The sequence below is a fragment of the Pectinophora gossypiella genome, chromosome 15, assembly GCF_024362695.1.
Source record: "Pectinophora gossypiella chromosome 15, ilPecGoss1.1, whole genome shotgun sequence".
Taxonomy (NCBI): domain Eukaryota; kingdom Metazoa; phylum Arthropoda; class Insecta; order Lepidoptera; family Gelechiidae; genus Pectinophora; species Pectinophora gossypiella.
The window spans coordinates 10,952,388-10,969,954 of record NC_065418.1 but is presented as its reverse complement, the minus strand read 5'-3'; the positions used below and the strand labels follow the sequence as shown (position 1 = coordinate 10,969,954).

General features: G+C 37.7%; 1 protein-coding gene across 1 annotated transcript; it reads right to left on the bottom strand.

Annotated features, from left to right (window-relative positions):
* Window positions 1-4,650: 4,650 nt before the first annotated feature.
* LOC126373309 (uncharacterized) lies at window positions 4,651-17,305 on the bottom strand. Its single transcript, XM_050019414.1, has 8 exons — window positions 17,046-17,305; window positions 11,558-11,768; window positions 10,430-10,792; window positions 8,111-8,296; window positions 7,669-7,790; window positions 6,580-6,750; window positions 5,716-5,886; window positions 4,651-5,152 (listed from the first exon to the last, which is right to left on the bottom strand). The coding sequence occupies exons 1-8, from the start codon at window positions 17,235-17,237 to the stop codon at window positions 4,862-4,864; spliced, it is 1,707 nt and encodes a 568-aa protein (XP_049875371.1). The 5' UTR covers window positions 17,238-17,305; the 3' UTR covers window positions 4,651-4,861.
* Window positions 17,306-17,567: the final 262 nt, after the last annotated feature.

Here is a 17,567-nt window from a genome sequence, read left to right as displayed (position 1 = left end):
AAATGCAATCAGTAAAATTTTTGTCTGTCTGTCTGTCTGTCTGTCTGTCTGTATGTTCCTTATAGAAACAAAAACTACTGGACGGATTTTAATGAAACTTGGTACAATTATTCTTCACACTCCTGGACAGGTTATAGTATACTTTTCATCACGCTACAATCAATAGGAGCAGAGTAGTGAAGGGAAATCCTTTTGTATGAAAAATCTAAACCGCTCAAGTTAGACGTTTGAAATTTGGCATGCAGGTACCTTAGATACCGTAGAGGTGCACTAAGAAAGGAATTCCCGAAATTCCTACGGGAACGGGAATTAGCGGGAAAATCCTTTTGTATGAAAAATCTAAAACACTCAAGTTAGATGTTTGAAATTTGGCATGCAGGTACCTTAGATACCGTAGAGGTACACTAAGAAAGGAATTCCCGAAATTCCCACGGGAACGGGAATTAGCGGGAAAATCCTTTTGTATGAAAAATCTAAACCACTCAAGTTAGACGTTTGAAATTTGGCATGCAGATACCTTAGATACCGTAGAGGTGCACTAAGAAAGGAATTCCCGAAATTCCCACGGGAACGGCAATTAGCGGGAAAATCCTTTTGTATGAAAAATCTAAACCACTCAAGTTAGACGTTTGAAATTTGGCATGCAGGTACCATAGGTACCGTAGAGGTGCACTAAGAAAGGAATTCCCAAAATTCTCACGGGAACGGGAATTAACGGGAAAATCCTTTTGTATGAAAAATCTAAACCATTCAAGTTAGATGTTTGAAATTTGGCTCGCAGGTACCTTAGATACCGTAGAGGTGCACTAAGAAAGGAATTCCCGAAATTCCCACGGAAACGGGAATTAGCGGGAAAATCTTTTTGTATGAAAAATCTAAACCATTCAAGTTAGACGTTTGAAATTTGTCATGCAGGTACCTTAGATACCGTAGAGGTACACTAAGAAAGGAATTCCCGAAATTCCCACGGGAACGGGAATTAGCGGGAAAATCCTTTTGTATGAAAAATCTAAACCACTCAAGTTAGACGTTTGAAATTTGGCATGCAGATACCTTAGATACCGTAGAGGTGCACTAAGAAAGGAATTCCCGAAATTCCCACGGGAACGGCAATTAGCGGGAAAATCCTTTTGTATGAAAAATCTAAACCACTCAAGTTAGACGTTTGAAATTTGGCATGCAGGTACCATAGGTACCGTAGAGGTGCACTAAGAAAGGAATTCCCGAAATTCCCACGAGAACGGGAATTAGCGGGAAAATCCTTTTGTATGAAAAATCTAAACCACTCAAGTTAGACGTTTGAAATTTGGCATGCAGGTACCATAGGTACCGTAGAGGTGCACTAAGAAAGGAATTCCCGAAATTCCCACGGGAACGGGAATTAGCGGGAAAATCCTTTTGTATGAAAAATCTAAACCACTCAAGTTAGACGTTTGAAATTTGGCATGCAGGTACTTTAGTAAACTTAAAGCTTAGTTTCAACAGGATATTACAAAATTCCCACGGGAACGGTAGTTAGCGGGAAAAACATTTGTATGAAAAAATCAAATCTAAATAAAAGGAGAAACTGACTGACTCAGTGACTGACATATCAACGCATAGCCTGAACGGCTAAACGTAGGCATTTGAAATTTGGAAGGGACATAGCTTAGGTACCGTAGAGGTGCACTAAGAAAGGAATTTCCGGAATTCCCACGGAAACGGAAATTTGCGGGAAAATCCTTTTGTATGAAAAATCTAAACCGCTTAAGTTAGACGCTTGAAATTTGGCATGCAGGTACCTTAGTTAACTTAAAGCTTAGTTGCAACAGGATATTGCAAAATTCCCACGGAAACGGGAGTAAGCGGGAAAAAAACATTTGTATGAAAAAATCGAAACCGCGTAAGATAGATGTTTTCAATTCAATTCAATTAAATTATTTATTGCATTCCATGTAGTACAATGGGGTGTTACATAGGCATAGGAACTAAAACATGGACCCTGTAGGGCACAGCAACGTTGAAGGGAAGAGAGGAAGTGTGTATTAAAATTAAAACTCAATGAACAATCAATAAAAAAAAAATCAATTCAATCAATTGATTCAATCTAGCATGCATGCATACCTTAGTAAATATAAAGTTTATTTTTGGCTGTATTTTGAAAAATGGGAGTTATTGGGAAAAAAAAAATATGAAAAAATCTAAACTGCATAAGTATGCACTCCCACACACACAAAGATCTCTCTCTTATATAACACGCCACGCGGACGAAGTCGCGGGCAAAAGCTAGTACTCAAATATGACGCAGTTAATCGTCCATTTGAGCTTCTAACAGATCTCTCTTCACTGCTTCGATTGGCCAAAAGAAGTAGCAATTAAGAGTATCGAAGAGAGTTATAGATAACGGTACAATTACTTTATTTAACACGTTAACAGACCCCATACAAAATGCTTTGACTTCCTTTTAAGTCCCGCATACCTATTACTTATTTTTTTATACATCCTGTTTAAAACGTAAATAATAATACATGTATTCGTGCGTACCTGGTCGTTTTTTAGTGACCCATGTATGGGTCACGGACGTATGGAGCTAGTCCGTAATGACCCGTATATGGATCACTGGATTGTCAACGTGTTAATGAGAGACTTTCCAGACTACCTCATACACATTCACCACATAATTAGCTTATATTTTATTTTATTTTTTCTTCTTTTCTATTTTATTTTTCTTGTATAAAATGTTGTTTCTCGTTTAAAGTATTAGCTCGCTGTATAAGCATATCATCTATTCCGTAATGTCCGAAGGTTGGGGCCTGGTGATCTGTAACACAGGCTTACGCCTATCACAGACACCAGTCTCTCGCCTACTTTATTAATCTGTACCCGTATTCATTGTATATTGTACTCAAGTTCTAAGCTAGTGAGAGAAATAAACATTATTTTTATTTTTTATTTTATTTTATTTTATTTACTACGTTCCTCAAAATCAACATAGATGGCGTTGTACGACCTAATACAACAACCATAGTCAACATTAGTTTCTTTTTAAATACTTACTTCTATCTACATCCACAACAGTCGATCACCGAACAACTTGTGTAACAATATAATATTTAACTTAATGATCATATTTGTATGCTCAACTGGACGAACCGGTTGCATAACGGCCTTGGACATTCGAAAGTTTCCCAGGTTTAATCCTGTTTGTAAACAAACCAAATATGGACCTGTAGTGTGTGTATGTGATCATTAGGCGTAGGAAGTAGAAATCTATCGAAAAATAAGAAATATCACGAAATATGCATACATACATACGTAAACAGCCTATATACGTTCACTGCTGGGCACAGGCCTCCCCTCAATCAACCGGAGGGGTATGGAGCATACTCCACCACGCTGCTCCAATGCGGGTTGGTGGAGGTAAGCTACTTACATCAGTATGTAGTAACCGGGACTAACGGCTTAACGTGCCTTCTGAAACACGGATCATCTTACTTTCGGACAATCTGGTGGTCAGCCAGTAATGTGCTAACCAAGTTTGGCGTTTGGTCCCTAGTTAGAGACCGCAAAGTATTTTTTGTGATATGTCCCCACCGGGAAACGAACCCAGAACCTCCGGATCGTGAGCCCAACGTTCAACCACTGGACCACAGAGGTTGTTACATAATGTACATTAAGCTACATTATATATTATATGTATATTGGTCTCTGATATTGCTCAACCATCACTATTTTATCATCGTATAAAAACAATAATAAATACTTATGATAATGTTATCTATCATAATCTTTTTATCTCTCTAGATAAATTATCTCCAAAACTGTTCAATGTTAATAGTAATAAAGTCGTGATAGCCGAGTGATAGAACTCGCCTCTCACATGCAAAGGTCGATGTTCGAGTCACTCAGACCGTATGTTATATCACGTGTTTTGAGGATGAAGGAAAATATCGCGAGGAAAATTGCGCCCAAGATAAAATATTTCATGCATATAATTATACACCGACCGACCGACTGAGGGATTGCGTCCTCTAACATGATGGACTAATGTTATGGGCGATAGGCTGATCCCTTATCACCATAAGGTTCATCATATCCATCTTTGGACTTCGTATCAACAGTGGCTGCAAGTTGTCTTTGATTACTTGTAGCTCTGCTCACCCCATTAGGGATTACGGGCGTGAGTTTATGTATGTATGTGTATAATTATACAGGGTGTTAGTGACGTCATCGTAACGAAAACTTTGAGGGATGATATATCAAGTGGAATTTCCCGTCGCAAAAGTATATAACTGAAAATAATTAAAAAAATAAAAAACATTAATTTTCCGGCAGGAAATTCCACTTGATATCAACTCAGAAGCATGGTCTGAATCATACTCCTTAGTATTCGTTACGATGTCACTAACACCTTGTTATATTATTAATTTACAAAATCATAATGCAATCATTTTTATTATTATTTAATTCCAAATGTTGCGTAATCTTAAGATGGATATAATTATCATTAAGAAACTTACCATCTTCATTCAACAGTTCGATCATTCTTCATTTTAAATAAGACATTTTCATACAGGAAACTCTACCATTGCAAGATAATTTACCCTGGATATATATTGCACAAGATTTAACACATCACTTAGGTACATAATCAATTAAGAAAGTCACTAGTACATACCTATTCCATTTATTTATACTTATACTCCAAAACTTTACATGCCCTTGCCTTAAGAAACATTATGGTCTCTCGTTTTAAAAACAATTTAGATCAAAAAAATTCTAGCTAAAGATTCTCTTGTAATAAATAAATATAATCACACCTTTTTGCTTATACAAAAACATAAGCTAAGCGTTTGACAAACTAACTCGACACAAATAACGTTCACGCGTACATCTTCTTCAAATCTTTTCTCAATATCTTTCCAGAACTAGTCTTCGGAATGTCATCAACAAATATGACTTCGTCAATTTTCTTAAATGTCGCTACTTTAGCCGCTACAAAGTCCTGGAGTTCCTCAGGGGAAATCTTGAGCCCGTTCTTTTTAATAACAAACGCTTTTGGCGTTTCTCCGTAGAATTCGTGAGGGACGCCTATAACCGCTGCATCTTGGACTGCTGGGTGGGAGCGGAGGATGCTTTCTAATTCTGCTGGAGCGACTTGCATACCTTTTACCTGAAATTTATCACTAGTTAAGGAAAATGTATGTAATTATGATTGTATTTTTTCAATTCAGTTCAAATCATAATTAATAATAGCTACTAAAATAATTTGTCCTGATTACACAAAATTAAATAACAGCTGTACAAAATTGTCTGAAAACCAAACGTCCTATTCCTAACCTAGTTGTTTGAGACTGCTTCACTTAATATTAAATAAGTTTTCAATAATATTATACTAAGTAATCATTGACATTCGTTGGGTTTCTTAAATCAAATCAAATCAAATATACTTTATTGCACAGAACTACATTTAAACAATCAGACATAACACATGAATACAGTACAATTTGGGCGGCCTTATTGCTCTAGAGCAATTTCTTCCAGGAAACCACCAAAAGGAAATAAACATTTACAAACAACTTGGATGCGGGATGGTGCAACAAAAAAAATAGTAATTAAATATGCTCGCATAACTTATAATTAATAATGTGCTGTATGACGTTAATGGGCTGTTGATGATGATGATGATGTGCTGTATTTATGTCTACTAATGTTTCCTTTCTGTTCGAGTCTTACCTTAATAAGTTCTTTTATTCTATCAGTGATGTAGAGTCCTTTCCCAGGCGTGTAGTAACCCAAATCTCCAGTTTTGAAAAAGCCATCTTCTGTCAAACTCTCCTTTGTAGCTTTTTCATTCTTATGGTAGCCTTTCATTATTGTTGGGCTCTTTATGTATAGTTCTCCTGACTGAAATCACAGATATGATAAGTTTCATCATCTCCCTAGCGTTATCCCATTTCTCACTGGGTCCCCGTATCTAACCTGATTTGACAGGTCTGATTTTACAGAAGCGACTACTTGTCTGTTAGATTAACGTGTTAGATGATGAGCTGAGCCATATCTCTGTCTGTAATGGTGGAGACAACTGTATGCACGAGCAAACACTTAAGATAAATTACTCATTGGTGCAAGTTCGGTAGCAGGGATGGAACTGGCACTCCCCGTTAGAGGAGCAAGCCGGTGACACACAGGACCACAGTGATTTCATAATATTGTGTCAACATAACATAAACATAAGCTCACTACTATATACTAATTAGAATAGTCAGAGGAACATCCATCGCAAGATGAACTAAGTACAAGGGTACTGGTCTGTAACGTCTGTGTCTGTGGTGTCCGAAAATAATAAATGTTTCTTTCTTTCTTTCCTTCTTTCTTTATTTAGTTAGTTTCTGCTAGACCAACGTGATGTCTGAACATAAACTTATAGAACAGAATAGAATATTGATTAAAAGTAAATCTGATCCTATGCATATTTTGCCTAAAGGGTCTTTTAGAAATAAATAAGTAAACCCTAGTAACCCTGATACCAGAGTTGATGGGGTCCACCTCACATCCCACACGATAGAAGAAGAATAAGTAAACGGCAGTATAACCTACCTCTCCAATGGGAACATCTTTGCCAGTCACGGGGTCCACAAATTTCAGTACATTGTTAGCCATAGGCACACCACTAGCAGAGTAGTCCAGGTCTTTAGACCCTATGAGGGTTGCGGTCCCTAGAGATGTGGTCTCCGTGGCTCCAAAACCTTGGTTGAACTCTATTTGTTTCTGAAAATATACAAGTTTTTCGATGAAAAAATGATGTTTTCATCCGATCACCGCAAGATTTATAAAAATTACAAAATACCTCAAGTAGAAATAGATAAATGTATAGCTACCATAACGTAAGGCTTTATTAGAATATCTATCTAAATTAATGAAAATTTTAAAAAGTCGAGATTCTGCTTTTGTTTTGACACTAAAGTAAGTGCCTTGGAAACTTTACGTTTCGGATTAGCTATCAGCCTTTTATCAGGCGTTTTTTGACTCGTCTCTTTATTTCAAAAATACCCAAAAAAAATCCAATTACAAATAAGTTCAATCAGCGGCCTTATTGTAAAAAAACATTTTTTCCAGGCAACCATAGGTGAATTTGTCTCTAAGGATAAAAGGATAATCGATCGTCCGAATGAAGTAGTACGATGCAAGATACTATCATGACAAAAACAGGATTTAAGTCCCACTACTGGGCAGAGGCGTCCACTCAATCCGTCAATCGGAGGAGGTTAGAAATATACACAAGCACACTCCTCCAAATAAATTACTATGGGCGATAGTTTGATCCCTTGTCACCATAAGTTTCATCATATCCATCTTTGGACTTCGTATCAACTGTGGCTGTAATTGTCTTTGATTAAGTACTTGTGGCTCTGCTCAGAAAGGTTCAGAAAGGTTCTCGAATGGCGACCACGTGTCGGACGACGCTCAGTGGGTAGGCCCGCTACAAGGTGGACCGACGATCTGATGAAGGTCGCGGAAAGCCGCTGGATGCGGGCAGCGCAGGACCGATCGTCGTGGAGATCCTTGAGGGAGGCCTATGCCCAGCAGTGGGCGTCGTACGGCTGATAATGATGATGATGATGGCTCTGCTCACCCCATGAAGGATTATGGGCGTGAGTTTATGTATGTATAAACGGCGCCACCTACTTGACTCTTCTCCAGAACAGCTTCAGCGTCAGAGGCTGCGAGCGGCGCTGCCCCGCACACGATGTGTCGGACGTGGGTGAAGAACTCCGGCTTCACGTCAGGGTGCTTGCCCAGGAGTATCGCTGGAAGTGGATGACATATTCATTGTCATAGAAGCGACCATAAAGCTCATTATATTGTGCAATCTATCTATACCGCGGTTCAAACCGGCGTTTCCCGTTTGAGAAGTAAGCCGGTGTACCTACAGAAGATCCACGGTGACAATACAATACAATACAGTATAGTACAATACAATATAAATACACTTTATTGCACCAAAATAAAAAAGAAATAATTAGGTACAAAAAGACTTTGACGACGTTGAAAGATGTCTTCTGATTACTTATGACAATGCGTAGAACATTAGGAAACGCAAGATTACATTATATGAGTACCTACTTACCTATTGGTGGTACAATGTACAGCAGACTCGCCTTATTATTCTTCAAAACGTCGAAGTAGAGTCCAGCGGAAAACTTGTTCATTGTCACCAATTTGCAACCCTTCGCCAAGTGTCCGATTAGAGTGACCACCAGCCCATAGATGTGAAAAAACGGCAGGATGCAGGGGACCACGTCTTGGAAGTCTCCTGGAAGTAAACGAAGTAAAGAAGACGATTATTTTGATACGTTTTTATAATAGGTATTATTACCTGTTTTTTTATATAAGTTATTTAACTATATTCACATTCCAGGCTACGATCCCCGAAAACAATATAGATGGCGGTGTACAGATTTAAAAAAAAATCCCAGAACACACAACAGAACTAGCGGGGTAAACAAAAATTTATAGAACACGAAAACGAATCATATTTAATAGTCCCCTGTCTGAGCAAGTGTATGCGAGTAATTTTCAAAATTCAGGATTTTTTCCAATCAGTTTTGTACTTATTGGTGCTAATTCCTGTAAATACCATCTAATTTTATTTTAAGTTATATCTGTCATTTTCTTATCCGCCGAAAAGGAAAGGGACGGGTAATCGACAAGCATAAAATTTATGGAACACACGTCAATTTTAAGCACAAATCTAAACCAACCGTCTAAAAATTTTACATCCGTCAATAACCCGACACAGTTAAGTAGACAGCACGTCAAACGGATTGCATACCAGCGACGTACCTTTTGATTCGCCCGGGTTATTCATTCATTTACTCATTCTTCCTAAAATTCAGAGCTGTGAATCATCCGTCCCTTTCCTTTTCGACGGATATGAAAATGACGGATATAACTTAAAATAAAATTAGGCGGTGTCTGCAGGAATCGGGGCCATTTGCAATGTTTTTTTTAGACGCGACTTATTCTCTGCCGCAAACGGCTTTAACTACTTGGCCGGATTAGATTGGGCAATAAGTACTCAATCGCTATGAAACTCAAATAGAATCAATCTGTCGTGGAAATTATCGCGTAATTTTCTCAACGAAAATCTAAATGACAAAATTGAGATTTAATGTTAGAAATTCATTCACGCAAACTCACACCAGAGAAAGAGATAGTCCTCTACACCTACACCTTAAAGCGATTTCTCCCAGACAACCATAAGGTGAGGAAAATGTAAAAAATTGAAATTGAAAGATTGCGGGTACAAACTACGTATAAGTACAACTTACCAAAAAATACATGCAAATAAATATATAACATACGTACAAATATGTCATCATCATCATCACCAGCCCATTAACGTCCCCACTACTGGGGCACGGGCCTTCCCTATGGATGGAAAGGGAGATCGGGCCTTGAACCACCACGCAGGCCCAGTGCGGATTGGTGGGTATTAACGACTGCTAATGCAGCCGGGACCAACGGCTTAACGTGCCTTCCGAAGCACGGAGGAGCTCAAGATGAAAACTTTTTTTTTGTGGTCACCCATCCTATGACCGGCCTTCGCGAAAGTTGCTTAACTTCAACAATCGCAGACCGAGCGCGTTTACCGCTGCGCCACCGAGCTCCTACAAATATATGTACCTAACCTATATATTTATATATATACCCACTTATATAAATAGCGTGTGTATGTGTGTGCGTGTGTGTGGGTATAAGTAGCATGAAGAATGCGACACCGACAAGAGCGTGGCTCTTAAATTAGTGATTAGTGATGATCCGGAATGTGCCGCGCGGTAAGTTGGCCAGATAATGTCCCCAATGAGAGAGACCAGGGCATAAAAAACAAGATACTTATGCTCAAAAGTGACAGCTAACATTTCAAAGTTAGCCGCGCTGACGCCCCACCCTCCGTTGCAATTTTGTAAAAAATAAATTACTCACGACTAATGTTTTAACTTTGAAAGACAATTTTGAACTATTAGTAAAAGATTTACTTATAGTTTTAATGATTTTTATATATGTGTCAAGTGCTAATAATTAGGTACGTTAGTCACTAATTCCCTTAATTTTCAATATACTTAAATAAAATTTAAGTCCTTGGAATGTTGGAGATAGGTACCAATTTAATGGCAACACTCATGTAACACTTACGTCATCAAACAGCAATGGCGGCTTTTCGATTGAGCATACCTTGTTTTATTATACCATGGGAGAGAGGATCCTGTGTACGGTCACGACCCTTAATATGTATACACTTTAGTACCATATCACTTTATGTTTTTGGACAAATTGAACTTTAAGTCTCACTAAATATCAAATAGGTATGCTAACGCGACTTGGTTCTAAAGTGGGTACATGATATTACTCATGACTGTACGATGATCAAAATCAGTTTACTTGCCGTTAGTAAACTTCGCGAAGCAGGTTTCCTTCGCCGCCATGATCTCGCTGGCAGCCAACAAGTTTGCATGCGTGATCTCTACTCCTTTAGGCAATCCTGTTGTTCCACTCGAAAACGGAATAAACGCCACATCATCTTTCTTATTCTCAATTTTGTCTAACAAACCGTAATCTGGCTCACAATTTTCAGCTATATCCGAATATTTTACCACATCACTTGGTATATTTACACCTGGTTTGTCAATAAGTACTATTTTAGTATTACATTTTGCAGCCTTCAGGCCTTTTCGTACGACTTCTAAACACTCTGGGATTGTTATCATCACTTTTGGTTCAGTCGTTCCCGTTTGATGTGCTATTTCAACTGTAATTAGAAAATAATGTAATATTAGCCATCTCACTTCACGTTACCTATTCTGTAGTATTTTTTTGAAGTTTCAACACTTGCTCATTACTCTCGATAGCCTATCCAGACCTTATCGGGTACATAGTATTGCTATCAGTTAGTAATTTTGCTATCAGACAGTTTATCAGCAGTCAGTAAAATAGGCATTATTTGGCATCATCATAGGGTAGTTTCCAACTACTTAGTCAACTACTTCAACTTCAATGGTTTCTTATGGTTTATGGCAACCGGTCGTCAACTACTTAGTCAAATCAGTTTCTTGTTACTAAACGTCAAAACACGAAATTACTATGGAATTTGTATGAAAAAGCAACCTGTGACGTCATAGAAAAACTTGACAAAATGTCGCATTCATTATTACATTTTTCTTTATTAAAATTCATAAATAAGTTAAATAGAAGAAAGAAAACATTTTTGTCACCTTTAGACCTGTCTTTATTTAGTAATCAGAATTTCATAATTTATCTTTGACCTAGGAAACTAGCCAATTATTAGCGTAGGTTGAAGTATTAAGTATAAATAGGTAGGTTAAGACATAAGTAATGTAGGTACATTATTTTATATCATAATTTTACTACCACGACCGTGGGGTCAAGAAACTGTTCGGGGAGTGGTCCCGGAATAGTTTCTCCGAACTAGTGGTGTTCATGTTTGGAGGAACTATTCCACTTTTACAAAACTATTCTCAACATCAAACTACAATATCAACCAGGATCTACTTACATTCTTTATAAATAGGATTAATAGTTGTAAGCACACATCCAGCCTGCAGAGTGCCGAAAGCCACAACTATGAACTCTGGGCTGTTAGGCAGCATAGCAGCCACCACGTCTCCTTGCTTCAGCCCCAACTTTTTCCTGAGGGAAGTGGCGAAGCTCGCCATGTTCCTCTGGACTTCTCTGTATGTGTATGACTTCTTGGTCTCCGCACATTCCTGGAAAGATAAAAAGTTTTTTTTTTACTTTATTTTTTTTTTTACTCTAGACACTAGAGACGAAAGGAAGAACTTTGGGCAAAGCCGGTAATTAGTGGTGGCTTAGAAATGTAAATAGAGTGTTAAGAAAAGCTTAAGACTATATCCCAATTGGGGTAGTCAGAGGTACATCCATTGTAAGATAAACTAAGTACCCACACCGCTCGTGTTAGCGAAAACTACTTACACTTAAGATAAAATAATAATAACATTAACATTATTTTTTTATTACGGGGCCAAACACTTGGCTAGACACGAGGAACACAAAGGCCTTCACAGAATGATGGTCACGGGAATGGAAAAGGTCAACAGGTAGACCAGCGGCGCGTTGGTCGGATGACATTGTTGCAACGGCGGGAAAGTTGTGGATGAGGTTACCCCAGGACCGGAAAAAGCGGTGCAAGGAAGCTTATACCTGACAGTAATGATTGATGACTTATTACTGGCCTTGTACTGTTTTAGTTGTACTACACTGTTCGTATACTTGATTAGAGCAATTTCAAAATAAAACAAAATCAAGGTACCTGATCAAAAAGGTAACCTTATACCTGGTAAATAAGTGTTATATGAAATCAGTCAATCTAGCAACGTCTTGGGTATGTCCGCGCTAATCTGCGGGCTCGAAGCCACTGAATTAATTTACACGTATTTTTTTTTTACTGTAAAAATTTCCTTTTTCACAAAACTTACAATGGTAAATTACAACGACTTTCAGAGCGTGCGATTGGAAATATTTTTTTATTACTTACGCAATGAATACCAAATTGAAATTGTAATTTGCAATTGTAAGTTTTATGAAATAGGCGAGACGGTCGAGACGCTAAATACTTTGAAATTTAAAATGCGAAAACGCCTATTGAAAGATATTAGCAAATGCGCACAATGACATCTCAAAATCTTAGCTAAATGTATAGAATAAGGAATATTACTACGTACTAGACTAGATGGTAACATTTCACTGTTGTGAAATGTATTAGGGGATGACTACATTTTTTTACCCCTGTTTATGTACGTCCCTACCTACTTTTATGCCAGTGAAATAATAATAATATCCTGACGTCATTCACTGCCCACTATCAACAGTCAACAGGATAGCACTGATAACTTCAATTGTCTTCTATAAACAATGTAATTGGGCTCGTTGAATACCTACTGAAGTGAATTTAGTAGGTTCATAATGGGTATCAAAGGTGAATGTACTCAAGAGACATGTGTAGGGTGACCACAACTATAGTGACAAATACATTAATGAATTCGTCATTTGAATTTTATTGATGAACGTGGTCGAAGCAAGAGAAGTGTGTCAGAGCGAAGCAATAGGAATTCCATAGTCTCTATTTAGTCCGGTGGGAAATAGGCGTGAGTTTATATTATATAATGTAGTGGGTCTAGTGCAGGGGTGTCCAAATGGTGGACTCAGGTCCGGATCCGGACAGCTGACTAACTTTTTGCGGACCCCGATTTAAGAATAAGTACCAATATAAAAGTTTGGGGTTGCTCAAATTTTGTCTCTGCCAAGGAACAACAAACAGGCGACGTCAACAAGACAACAGGGGGGTTAAAATGGCCACATCGAAGCAATTCATCTAAGAAAGCAATATTGCAATTTGACATTTGCGCATATAAAATTAAGTGCGCAATGCAAACAAATGTCAAACAGCATTTATTGCGTTCTTAGATGAATTGCTTCGATGTGACCATTTTAACCCCCCCAGGACGAACAGCAATTCATATAAAAAAGCAAATTTACTATAACGAGTAAGTACGATAACAATGTGTAGTATCTGTGTTGAACGAGGTGTTTTGTATGAAGTGTCCGGTTTGATGAAGTGGCCAACGTTTAGGCGTAAAAGGTAATAGGCGGATAGAGTTACTTCCCCATTTGCATCTCACGCCTATTTCCCACCGGGGTAAGCAGAGACACATTACCTACCTACGTATACAGAATATCAGCGTCGTGGCTCACGCCGCGACTTATGCTGAGCGAGGTCCTTTTATTCCGGACTCCACCGCAGATGATCGAGCCGTCAGTGCGTTGCATTTAGAATACTTAGTTTTATTATTATTGTTTTTATGATTTTGGTTTGTTTTTCTTTTTGTTTTGGATATATATAATATATTTTTTTATCTGTGTACTTATTGATTTCCGTGTGGTTTCTATCCTGTGTTAAATGTAATGTACCTGTCTGTCTGTGTCTGTGGTGTTCGGAAGTAATAAATGTTTCTTTTCTTCTTTATACTTAAAGGATGTAGATAGATACCTGAAAAATCCCCCTTAGTATTCGTTACGATGTCACTAACACCCTGTATAGGCTACAGCCTAAGTAACTAATTCAGTCGTACCTTAGTATTGACCTCAATGTTTCTAGTGTACATTCCATTTTAAGACCTAACCTAGCTAAACTCTGCAATTAGCACCATTCAACTAATGTACTAACTACCTACCGATTTATGTACTTACACACTTTATTCATGGTCATATCATAGATGCCACGCTAGGGGCAAAAAACATAGTTCAGGTTCCTTATCGATGTTTTCGCTACGGGTTCGCTATCTTCCCAGACATGTCGTAAAAACCGACAAAAAATATTGTATTCTTTCTAACTACTTGCTAGAACTAGTTGGTTCGTTGTGTTAGGTCAGTAGTACCCAAAAATGACGTCTTGTAGTCTAAAAAGTCCAGTAGGTCATTAGCGAATAAATATTTTCCAGAAGAAGGCATATTGAGAAGGGTTAAAGACTACATCAAAGCAATATTGCTATTTGACGTTTGTTTGAATTGTGCACTTACTTTTTATGCGCAAATGTGAAATTGCAATATTGCTTTTTAGATGAATTGCTTCGATGTGGCCTTTTTAGCCTGTCAGGTCTTTTTAAGAATAAGTCATTGTGCGAATGGGGCATCTTCTTCGGGGTAAGATGTTTTGCGAAAAGTTTATTTACTACTAAACCATCGACAAACTGATCATCTCTCACCTCACCATATTCATTATATCCATCGTACGATAATTAGCTGCAAGTTGTCTTCTGATTACTTCTGGCTCTATCCACTCCATTAGAAATTACTGGCGTGAGTGATATGAAATACAACCGTATGTTTGTGTGTCCCTTTCGTGGTAATTTAACCTTGTCATATATTACGAGGTGCAAAGGTTGAATTTTGTAGGCCAAATGTAGTGTCTGATTGACGGGAATGCGAACGTAATTCATTACCAATTCTCGGTTATGTGAACACGTTATGTGTAGGTTCGGTACATTTACTAGGTAGGTACCCTTATGCCATAGGTATCGCTTTAGAGGCAGCCAAAAAAGTCAGCGTTTTGTACTCGTATCGGCAACGAAATACTTAAATCCCATAAAAACACCCAAACTTTCCAGGCTCACACACTAATTTAAGAGCCGCGCTCTTGTCGGTGTGGCATTCTCCATGCTACTTTTTTAGGGAAAAATAGAGGCAGTTGTTTACAACAACTATCGAGCCAAACCATTAATTAATTAAAAAATAAAAATAATATGTATATGGTAACATTCGTTCCAATCATTCACTCTCTTCGATTTTAAATTTCTGTCGAATCAACACGTTCTCTCTGTAATAATTTTGCTAAAAAGGTAATAAACCCTAAAATTGCCGTCACAAACTCTTTTATTTATGTCTTTCCTAGACATCATAAATTTGGTGTCTGACGCGAGTAGGATGGCGCCCAGAGTAGTCTATTTCAAAGCCGTACTAGGACTCCTGTCCTCCGCCTCTGAATAGTATTGACAGTTAACAGCAGGTTAGGTTAGGTTCAGGTCAGTCTCTGTGACTTGCTCATTCCGTCCTGCATTACCATACCGATGGCTCCCGTCTCCGCCTCTGCAACCGTGGAGGTCAACTTTCCAGGCTCCGTTTTCAAATAAAATGTAGTTAGATGGCGCTGTACTGATTGGCCTTCGTTTAACCTTCTAATTTCATGGATGAGACTTAAGCAACTTTTATCTTTGCTTTTGGGTATAAATGATGACCCTTGTTATTACACCCAGGCACAACACATGGCCCGTCTTCCACCCATTATTAAATATTCTTATCAAAATAAAGTGAAGCAATAGGTAGCTACATAATTGTATGCGTATCTGATCCAAATATCAAACAACAATTATATATATGCCTCTGCCATTAGGTACATTCAATTTTTTAATAATTATGTACCCCGAGCAATGACAAAATAGATAGCTAGGTAATTATCACGTTAAATCTGAACAGCGCCATCTATATTTTTACAAGGGCACGCAGCCTGGAAAGTCCTTCATTACCTAGATTGGTAAGTGTAATTATTATTGCAATTCGAATTAGGTAAATGCTCTGCTCTAAGTACCTACCTACTTAGAAAAGGAAGGCTATTATGCATTGTTATTATGCTCGTAAAAATATTATTAATGCGAAAAAAGTGTAAAACAGTGTTAACTTTGAGTAAGTTTTAAACACACAAAAAAACAAAACAATATACTTAATTAGACACCAAGCAATATAAGTATGTAAAGGTTATTTTAAATGACACCGCTAGGAAATTATACAAGTTTTTAGACACACAAACCTTGCTAAATTAAATAGATGAATTGAGAACCAAAACATGCATGTTTTGCGCACAAAATCACGGTCATTTTATAAGGACATACACGGACATATATTATTATAATACTTAATAGTTCCATAATTGATGTCTACAGTTCTAGAATTGAATAAAGAATTAGCTACATTTACGTAGTTTCACCTCACAATATACGTAATAGGTACGTTATACCTAAACAAAGCAAATAAGTAAGTAGGCACGTCGATAAAAGTACCTATTTTATCTACCACTTTTCAATTCTATTTGCAAATTATTTGACATACATAGGTATCTATATAAACAAACGCGATTCAAGTTGAACGTCATAGGTAAGTCATAATAATGAGGAATGTAAACAACATGTTAAGTAAAACAAAAACTGAGTTACTATGTAAGATAAATAGATTTAAACTTTAACATTAGATTATTTAACTTACCTACTAAATAGGTATTGGTGCATATTGATGAGAAACTACAGAGCTAAGTTCTACAGTAACAATTACACTGGTCTTTCTATGGCCTGCTTATACATCTTAGAACTTAATATCAAAAGCGGCTGCAAGTGGTCTTTTTGTCGCCTACTAATGACTCTACCCATCCTATTAGGCATCACACGTGTGAGTGTACTTGTGTAAGTTTAAATACTTACAACAGCCGTATAATCCAAAAAGCCAGAAGAATCTCTCCATAATCGATCCATAAATCTCATTTCAGGGATCACAACGTCACTTATCGGAGAACGAATTAAAAACTCATTTCTCACAGTGGCACTACAAGCAAATTTCCTTTGCCATTTTTGCTGGTTTATTGAACGAAGAAACAATTTTCGCGCCGAATTCATTTTTGTTTTTTTTTCTACTAGATGCAGGCGCGCGTTTTCCGCCGTGCCTAGAAGAAGACTGGTTTGCAATTCATACTGACGGTTCAGTCGAGTGAATAAACTTGGTGATAAAAAGTTGTTAATTTTAATTGTGAATTTATCGCAACAGTGGTAGCGAGATGCCGCAGTCTTGCGTGGGCAATCTGTTACCCAACTTTTATTTCCCGTTTTTGCAACAATAAAACTGTTGCTATAGGTACGCTATTAGATACCTACTTACGGCTCCTTCCGTGTTTACATCATTAGATCATTAACAGCGAGTGTACCTACTTAAGTTTACAAAGTAGATAG

Bases quoted from the DNA above. Each gene is read 5' to 3' on its own strand.
- LOC126373309 (XM_050019414.1), bottom strand. From the start codon at position 17,237: ATGAATTCGGCGCGAAAATTGTTTCTTCGTTCAATAAACCAGCAAAAA. The intron at 7,791-8,110 runs GTAAGTAGGTAC...ATCCACTTCCAG, and splicing joins GTACATTGTACCACCAATAG to CGATACTCCTGGGCAAGCAC. The intron at 5,887-6,579 runs GTAGGTTATACT...CTGTGATTTCAG, and splicing joins AAGATGTTCCCATTGGAGAG to TCAGGAGAACTATACATAAA.